Below are 10,150 nucleotides of genomic sequence, written 5' to 3'. Positions count from 1 at the left end.
AGAGATGAAATACATAGTTTCAAATCAAATGAAAGTAGATTTCACAGCCTACAAACAGAAAACACAAAACTCAAACCGAAATACATAATTTTCAATTGTTTTAAACAAACCAATAGTCAATACAAAGTTCTTAACTAAAAGCAAACGTCCATAACATTAAGAGATTAGTCTTCATGAATGGGATGGTCCGGCTCCTAGAGATCCGTCGAACTTCGCCGGGTCTCGTGCTCGAGCCTCAGCCCCCACCCCCGACGAGATCTCGTGCTCTAGCAGTCGAACTTCACCGGGTCTCTCTACAGGGTCTCTAGTTCGCTCTCTCTCCCATATCTCGTGCTCTCGCCGTGCCGTCAAATTCCTCGAGCCGCCGACCCGACGAGATCTCGTGCCCAACTCCCCCAGATCTCGTTCGTGCCCAAAAATAGGGATTCGACGCCGCAGGTATAGATCTCCATCAAAAAAATTGCACTTGTCATACTATCCCTTTTCCCCTATTTGTTAATTGGGATGGCATTCAAGTTGAAAACTTTACAGTTATAAAAGCTTCCGATTGCTGATGTTGCGTAAATGAGAATAAAGTCGAGCAAAATAGACAAATTAGGGATTATGATTTGGGGTGATTTATTCAATTTTGCTATATACAGCCATTAACAGGACTTGAAAATAAATATTGTTTGAATTTAGGAAATGATAATGTGATTTATTCAATTTCTGTATTGACATGTAACATTCTGTCAATATATACTCATGTAGGCACGCCCATGTCACACCTCTTTATTAATATAATCAACGATTATCTCTAGCTATAACTTGTTGACATTTTTGTTCGAAGGGAACATATAAATAGGAAATCTGAAAGCAACCCTTCCCTTCTTATTAGAGATTATGGTTTATGCCTAATGGCTGAACACTAGGGGTGATTACACTAGAGTTACTAGCAGCATGCAAGCTGGTAGTTGTATACCATTCGTGGGGGGTATTGAGGGATAATTTGAGGATTTCATTATCCCCAAGAGTGACGTAGAACTTCCCTCAAGTAGTTCTGAGATGATCTGTTCTCTTCAGAGCAGTATCTCTGTATATGTTCACTGACATGAACTAAATAGTTGAGCAAGTGGTACTGATGCTAATTATTTGTGATATTTATGTAGAAATGCTAATTATTTGTGATCATCATTATCACAAATAACAGGACTTGAAAATAAATATTTGCTTCAGTTGATATTCAGTTGATATTTTTGTAGAAATTAGAGTGCCCATTAATGTTGATTTTCAGAGCTTAGCATAAATTTTCAGAGCTTAGCACTCCTTTACATTACAATTTACTCAGAAAAAGTTTTCCTATGTCTCTTTCCAGTACATGTTCATGTTAAATTGCTCAAAATTTGCAGATTAAAATGGCTTCATTATCAACTGTGGAAGGTAACTCATGTGTTGAAGTGGATATTAGATTCATATTGAAACAATGCGATTGTGGAGAATTAGCGGACGTGAAGATAACGAAGTCGAACAAGAACAATAACCGTGGTAGAATTTACTACTCGTGTAAAAGGCAAAAGTGTGGTTCATTTTTGGGCTGGTGCAAGATTTCATCAATTGAACAAAAACCATTCGTCATTGCCCCACCAGAGGCTCGTGAGTTGGTTGTTGTACGTGAAAAAGTGTTGTGGAAATGGCTAACTATTATAGCTTTTTTGTTGTCTTTTTGTTTGGCCATGAAAGAAATTATGTGATGTAAACGATTTGTGGGAATAAAACAAGACTTTGTAACTGTTGTTGTTTAACTGCTGTTGTTTTAACAATTGTCATCGGCTAATGCAATGAAAAGTTAGGTAACCTGCTGTTGTTGTTGTTTAACTGCTGATGTAAACGATATTGTTGTTTAACTACTGATGTAGCCTCTGCCAATCCTTTATCCGGCGAGTTCTGCTATTGAATTTGCTGCCAACTCACTGCTTGTCGATTTCTTCCTCTCTTGGGATCTTCTCTTCTACTGGTGCTTAATGAACCCCCCTTTGATTCTTCTTCTTCTTCTTCTTATTGTTGTTATTGGTTGTTGTACTGACAGTGCCATCTTTCGATTCGCTGATGCTAAGAATCTTAAGAGTGTAAAGGAGTTGAGAGAGTCAAGGGATGGAGAATTTAGTGAGAGAATGGAAAGGGCAGTTGCAAGCTCAAAGCTTGCAGGCAAAAGTGAAGTTTTGGACTGAGAATTAGGAGTTGACATGAACAAGTGAAGAATGCACAAATTTGTGAAGAAGATAAATGAAATTGTTGTTATTGCTATGATCTACGCATTTTCCTTGATTTGTGAAGTTAACCTATTAAAGATCACATTTGTTGGTTACTTGTGATGTTTAAAAAATACAATGGTATTTTGTTACACTATTTGTGACCACGCATCACAGACAATGAAGTTTTACATAGCTAATGGTTAAGAGTCACGTGCAATGACAATATATCACATATAACAAATAAGAATCACAAAATAAAGCTTCATCACAGTCAATGATTAAGAGTCACATGAAATGATAATATATAATAGATAATGAAATGCTATCTCACAAAATGTAGATATATTGCGTTTAATTGTTAAATGCCAGCAACTTTGACAATTCTTACAACGTTCCACATTTTTGAAACAAGCAACAACAATCCTTACAAGTTACATCAACAAACCATAACAACAATAACAAGCTAAGCATCCCGCTTTTTGCTGCTGCATCAATAGCTTTTCAACCATCAACCTCTGCCCTTAACAGCTGCTGCATCAACAACTTGCATCAACAACTTCTGTACACAACAGCCAATGCAATGAATAAGTCATTTGTTTTTATACACTTAGCCTATGTCTGTTATTATGAAAAGATAAAGAATTGAGTATAAAGGGGCTTACTTCTTGTTAAAACAAATTTCTGCACCACTCCTCGGGTTCATTCAAAAAGATTCACATCCTCCCCATCTTCACTTGATAACTCATTACCCTCTTGCAAATTCACATCAACGCATGTAGAAGACCTACATTATGTTAAAAAAAATATATCCATCAAGAGAAATACTAGAATGTGAAAAATAAGACAACATAAAGAATAAAAGAATTATTACTTACAGATTTGTGAGTGCTGGACAATTTCGCTTATCATGTGATTGGCCTACTTTACCACACCTGTGACAACGTCTCTCTCTTTTATTCTTGATTCTAGCCATTGCTTTCTCTTTTCCTCCTTTCAACCTTTTGCCGCACCCCTTTGCTCGCACTTGATTGGGTTCATTGAAACTACTTTGAAAAGTGCAAAAACCATGCGCACTTGTACCATCACCATCACCTATCATATTACTACCTATTGAATTACTTTTCTCAGTGAAGCTCATTTCAGCCATGCGGCTACTAAGAAATTGAGTTATTTGCTCATTAATGCTTCGCAACCCATCGGTAAACATCGTCCTTGTTTCTTCACATACGAGGGACTTGTCAATTAAATCCAAAGATGATTGGATAAATTGACTTCACCTTAAAAAATAAGAATTGTCAGAGGTTATCTGCATGCCTTTATTATCAACCACTGTCCCTGATTTTGCAGACTTAGTCCACCTCTTTAAGATGTATTTATCGGGCAATATTTCAGCATCAAACTTCATCAAATATGAGATAATGTGTGTACATGGGATTCCGGCGCTTTCGAATTTTTTACAACTACAATAAACCAAATCCAAGTCCTTGTCATAAACGATTTTGCGGACTTTACTTCCTGCAATCTTCTTTCTTTGAATTTGATACACACAGTGATTGTCGGTTTCCCTAACACATTACAACTTGTAGTTAAAGCTGTCACACACTTCAGCCTCAAACTTATAGTACATCTCATTTGTGTAAATATCAACCATTTGCTCCAAAAAGTCATGATTTATTCTAAGTTTAGGTTTCTCAATTACATCTTTGTGATCGGCCATCAACTCCTCGTGACGTTGGCGCACTAGTCCCCTACCAAACTGAATCATGAAATCCACCAATGAATTATTCTTCGAAACAAATTTCTTGAAAAATGCATGTCCACTTTCTGCTCGTTGACTACTTGACATGTCAGCTGAGAATACGTGATTAACATATGCTGGGATCCATCTTGACCGAAATTCATATTGGTCTTGCAACCATTTATTTCCTTCTAACCCACTCTTCTTAATCAGACTTTCCCATTGTAAATCAAATTCTTCAGGAGTCTCTGATTTCCAAATGCAAGCTGAAAACTCACTCTTATAAATACTATACTTCGCTGCATCAATTTTCTCAGAAAACTTCATTAATATATACCAACTACAATACCTGTCAAAAGAAATTTCAAAAGTGTTAAAAAAAGACAATGTACATAAATATTATTTGGAAAAAAGACAATGTATACAAACTATATTACCTGTGAAAAGTATTTGGAAGAACAAGAGGGAATGCCTTAGTCATAGCTGGATCTTGATCGGTAATAATCATCTTCGGGGCACCACCAGGCATACTTGCCAAAAACTGATTAAATAACCATACAAAATCATCAACGCTCTCATGATTTAAAAATCCACAAGCAAAAAGGATTGTCTGACCATGATTGTTAACCCCCATTATTGGTGCAAATATTAGGCCATATCGATTAGTGTTATAAGTGGTATCAAAGATTACAACATCACCGAAAAAATTGTAAGCCCGCCTTGAAGTTGCATCGGACCAAAAACAACGAGTAATCTTTTGTTCCTCATCGGCCTCAATTTGAAAAGTAAATGCGGGATTCTTTCCTTGTTCTAATTTTAAATATTCATAAAACATTTCACCATCATGCCCCTTCAAATCAGCCCGTATATCCCTTTCATGATTATACAAATCTCTTTGAGTGCACCCAATATTTTCTATGCCTCCAGATTGTACTCCAAGAAAACTAAATTGTTGATGCTGAGGTATATTCACCATGGAGAACTGTTGACTTAAAGACTTTGTTGCGGCTGAAACGTTACGGTGGGACCTTAAAAGATGAACCTTTGATGGTGTTGATAGAGGGTGGCTGTGCTCCTCATTAAAAACAGTAACAATGAATTTTTTGGAGTTTGATTTTAAAACTGCAATTTTGGCATGACAATCCTCTGCTAAGCTTTCTCGACGTCTTTTATTTCCAACATCCGTGATTCTTGAAGATTTTCCTTGTTTAAAACAAACATACTCCTTCCTTCTTATTTCACCACTTCCCGGATCTTTCTGAGTAGTCCAAGCCCTTACACTAAACCCAGCTGCTTTTGCATAAGCATTGTAGAATGTCACAACATTATCAATTATGTCAAATTCTTGCCCCTTTTTTGGCCTCAACTCATCTGATACTTGAGGAGTATATATCGAGCTATCGTCATTCAAGTTTTCCATTTCTCAAAAAAAAATATAATTGACCTATATAAAATGCATATAATATCAAATTTCGAACCAAATGGATTTCAAATTAATAATTCATATCAAATCTGAAGTTACAGGTCATGTTATCAAATTAATAATTCATGTTATCAAATTAATTTCTACAGTAGCCTTCAAATTAATTCATGTTATGCGGACTGCAGAGTGAAGGAAACAAAAAACAGGTAAAAGGTTGTAGAAATATATGCAAGTTAAATCACATAAAAACCCAATTAAAAAATACTTTGCACCTAGTGTTAATTTGGTTGGAAACAGTTAACTGTGTTTTTGATAATTAATGGTGTACCCATGGAGTGTTGGTTTCTGACCAGGACATGGGAAGCGTGATAATATTCATACTTTATAGCCTAGGGTCATCACCTTCATGAAGGAAAATGAGAATAATTTTGCACTAATCACCATGATTATGACCAAGGTAAGAGGAGTAATGGTGCTTTAGGGGTATTGTCTGAGGTTCATGGAGATGACAAAGGTGAGGATCTTGAAGGCTCTTGGATAGTTCCTGACCTTCAATCAGGTCCATGGAAATGATAAAAGCTTAAAAATCATGTCATCAGACTTTAGAAGCAAACGCAAGACCTTCATTCTTAAGTTGTTCTAAATCAAAATTGCTACCTGGTTGTTGTGATTTGGCGGAGTTCGTCTGGAGGAGTTCGCGACGGAGGTCGTCGGCGACGATCGACGGCGAGAGTAGGAGCGTTCGTCGGCGAGATTTGTGAGCAGGAGCGTTCGTCGACGAGATTTGTGAGCAGGACTTGAGATCTGAACGACGACGAGAGCAGGAACTTCATTGGTAGGGATCAACGACGAGAGCACGAACTTCATCGAGTCGGCGGCGGTCGACGACAGAGTGAGGAGAAGGGATTTGAGATCGATTTTTTGGGGAGAGAGAGAGATGGATTTGGGGATTTGGGAGAAAGAGAGAACTTCAGATCTGAACGAGATCCGTATCTCGTTATTAAAAGTAGCGGAGGAAATTTTGCAATAAAACCCATTCGATCCCAAATGCGTACGCACCCATATATCACCATAATAGTGTTTACAAAAGACTCAAATACATTCGAAATGCAAGATAAAATACATAGTTTCAAACAAATGAAACAAAAAAGGTAAAGCAATTACATAGTTTTAAAACAAACTAAAAAAAAAGGCAAACACATAGATAGTCAAACACATAGTTTTTCAACCAAAATACAAAAATCTAAACCAACAAAAAATTATCTTCAGAAGTTTGGAGATTGGGATGGCCCGGTGTCAGGAGATGGATGCCTCTGCTCTGGGTATGATTCATAAACATGGTCATCAACTGTTGTTAAACTCTCATCATCTTTTCTTATCTATTCATCATCTCATCCTGCCTATTTTCAATGCTCTCAATCCTATCAACCAAATAGTTTAAAGTGGAAGTGATACTCGAAGGATTGTGATGGGGTATAAATATGTACCAAAAGTTACAAGTGCACAACTAATCAAGTTATAGTATAAAAAGTTATTGATACCATGAGGAAGGTGTTTGTAGGAGAAAATTAGATTTGGTTCTTATGTTTTGTGCGTGATAATTAGGAGTGATGATAGATGTGATTGTGGAGAGATATGAGGAGTGTTGTGAATATGTGCAAAAGTTAATAAATAAGATTTTAGATGATAGAAATGAAGAGTGGATGTGATAAAAGAATAAATAAAATCATAAGGAAATAAAGATAAAGGAAATAAAAATCAAGAAATAAATAAGAGAAAAACAAGAACTAAGAAAAAATCAAGAAAGAAAAGATGAAGGATTCAATTAAAGATATAAGAAATCTAAAATTGAATTTCACTAGCTAATTTCAATTACAAAATATGAACTATTCTCCGTTTTTATATTTTTTACTTTAGATTTATTAAGCATAGACTATCAAACCATTTAAGAAATGTATAACCTATCAAATTATTATCTAAGCAAAATTACTATTCATGACAAGAACAACAACTAGATAATAATTCTAGAATTCATAAGTATAACCTATCAAACCAATCAAGATAAGCATAGATTATCAAATTCGGAGTGATGATAGATGTGATTGTGGAGAGATATGAGGAGTGTTGTGAATATGTGCACAAGTTAATAAATAAGATTTTAGATGATAGAAATGAAGAGTGGATGTGATAAAAGAATAAATAAAATCATAAGGAAATAAAGATAAAGGCAATAAAAATCAAGAAATAAATAAGAGAAAAACAAGAATTAAGAAAAAATCAAGAAAGAAAAGATGAAGGATTCAATTAAAGATATGAGAAATCTAAAATTGAATTTCACTAGCTAATTTCAATTACAAAATATGAACTATTCTCTGTTTTCATATTTTTTACTTTAAATTTATTAAGCATAGACTATCAAACCATTTAAGGAAAGTATAACCTATCAAATTATTATCTAAGCAAAATTACTATTCATGACAAGAACAACAACTAGATAATAATTCTAGAATTCATAAGTATAACCTATCAAACCAATCAAGATAAGCATAGATTATCAAATTCTTCTTCTACTAATTAGTTCTCTAGTTGATTATCCTATACATGATTATTATAAGCATAAGAGAATAATTCATATTATATAAAGGAAATAAAGCTAATTTTATGCAATTTTAAGATTCCTACAAGAATTAGTTCCACATCTTAAGAAATAAAAATAAGGAATGAAATGAAAAGAATAAGAACTAATTACAAAGCAAAGAAATAAGAATGAGGAACTTTACACTATGAACAATAAATAAATCTAACTAAATTACAAAAGAAATAAAAATGCAAGAAAATAAATCTACTTTATAAATTAAAATACAAAATAAAATAAAGACAAGAAAATAAATCTACTCTACAAAACATGAATGTAAATCTAAACTAATAAGCAATAAGAAAGAAATTACTAAAAAGAAATAAGAAATAAAAGAGAAAATTAAAATAAAAGAAAACTTCCAAATTGATCTTCATCTTCATTATCATCATCAAACAAAGAGAAGAAAATTTAAAGTGGTGAAAAAATTCTTTTATTGATTACAACAAAAAGTTACGATTTTGGAAGGTCTTTTCAATTAAGAGGCTGTTTGGATGCCTTTAGGAAACTAGAGTATTTATGACACAAAATAGAAAGTGGTTATCCACCTCACCACTTTTCATTCGAGTGTTTACATTGTTTGGTTAGGAATCTTTATGAATCCTAAAATAATAGTATTATATTGTTTGGATAGTATAATGTAAACTAGAGTATTTATGACACAAAATAGAAAGTGGTTATCCACCTCACCACTTTCTACAAGGTTTTGACTTTATTATTATTATTTTGGACACATTCATGACATTGTGTAAGCTTTCCAACAAAATTACTTTTAATTTTGGTGATTTTACTTTCGGTGACACCTCATCAAAAGGTGTAAGCTTTTCATGTAAAAGAGAATTTAAACAAACAATGTAAAATGATGAAAGCTGACATTAGGACCCACTTTTTTATAGTTTTAATCATTTTACATGGTAAAAACATACAACCAAACAGCCCCTAAGAGTAACCCTCCTCTCCAAATAAAGTTATAAAATTTTTCACACCCTTAACCCCTCACTCTCTACCCCTATTTATAGTAAACATCAACGAATGTGAGCCAGTGGGTCGAAATCTTATCCAAAACAATCAAAATTCAACCATAGATTCATAACTGTTTCGTCAGCATCGATAGGGGCATTGATGCTGCCATCGATGCTGGCATCGATGCCTAGTGCCTCCTTTTGCTATCCGCAAATTTCTTCTTTGTTTGGCTTTGGCCTTTTGGCTTTTAGGCTTTTGAGCTTGATGCTTGTGATTTGAACAAAATTTTTAAGGACTTATCACTCTATTAAAGAGAGTTGATAATTTAACTTTATCGTTAGAAGTGTGGTGGTAACTTGACGATTTTTTGGTACTTGTGATTTGAATAAGATTTTTGAGGACTTATCACTCTATTAAAGAGAGTTGATAAGTTAATTTTATCATCAGAGGTGTAGTGTCAACTTGATGATAGTTTGTACTTGTGATTTGAACAAGATTTTTGAGGACTTATCACTCTATTAAAAAAGAGTTGATAAGTTGATTTTATCATAAGAGGTGTAGTGTCAACTTGACGATATTTTGTACTTGTGATTTGAGCAAGATTTTTGAGAATTTATCACTCTATTAAAGAGAGTTGATAAGTTGATTTTATCATCAGAGGTGTAGTGTTAACTTGATGATATTTTGTACTTGTGATTTGGACAACTTTCTTGAGGACTTATCACTCTATTGAAGAGAGTTGGTAAGTTGATTTTATCATCAGAGGTATGATGTTAACCTTGACGATATTTTGTACTTGTGATTTGAACCAAATTTTCGAGGGCTTGTCACTCCACTGAAGAGAGTTGATAAGTTGATTTCATCATCAGAGGTGCGGTGTTAACTTAATAATTTTTTGGTACTTATGATTTGAACAAGATTTTTGAGGACTTATCACTTTATTAAAGAGAGTTGATAAGTTAATTTTATCATTAGAGGTGTGGTGTTAACTTGATGATTTTTTGGTACTTGTGGTTTGAACATGATTTTTGTGGACTTATCGTTATATTAAAGAAAGTTGATAAGTTGATTTTATCATCAAAGATATGGTGTTAACTTGATAATTTTTTAGTTATATGAGAAACTTGATTCAAACTCCTTGGGGACATGTAGAGATTTTG

At 34.0% G+C, this 10,150-nt stretch overlaps 1 protein-coding gene across 1 annotated transcript; it reads right to left on the bottom strand.

The window, feature by feature from the left end:
* LOC109847490 (protein FAR1-RELATED SEQUENCE 5-like) lies at positions 3,805–5,389 on the bottom strand. The gene is made up of 2 exons (XM_020416718.1): positions 4,407–5,389; positions 3,805–4,318 (listed from the first exon to the last, which is right to left on the bottom strand). Exons 1-2 carry the CDS (start codon positions 5,387–5,389, stop codon positions 3,805–3,807), a joined length of 1,497 nt encoding a protein of 498 aa, XP_020272307.1.

This window comes from Asparagus officinalis, chromosome 7, assembly GCF_001876935.1.
Source record: "Asparagus officinalis chromosome 7, Aspof.V1, whole genome shotgun sequence".
In the NCBI taxonomy this organism is placed as follows: Eukaryota; Viridiplantae; Streptophyta; class Magnoliopsida; order Asparagales; family Asparagaceae; genus Asparagus; species Asparagus officinalis.
Note: the sequence above shows the minus strand (reverse complement) of the source record. Positions and strands in the feature narration are given on the sequence as shown.

Coding starts and splice junctions, on each gene's coding strand:
- LOC109847490 (XM_020416718.1), bottom strand. CDS start 5,389: ATGGAAAACTTGAATGACGATAGCTCGATATATACTCCTCAAGTATCA. Junction 4,319..4,406: donor CTTCCAAATACTTTTCACAG/GTAATATAGTTT, acceptor TTCTTTTGACAG/GTATTGTAGTTGGTATATAT.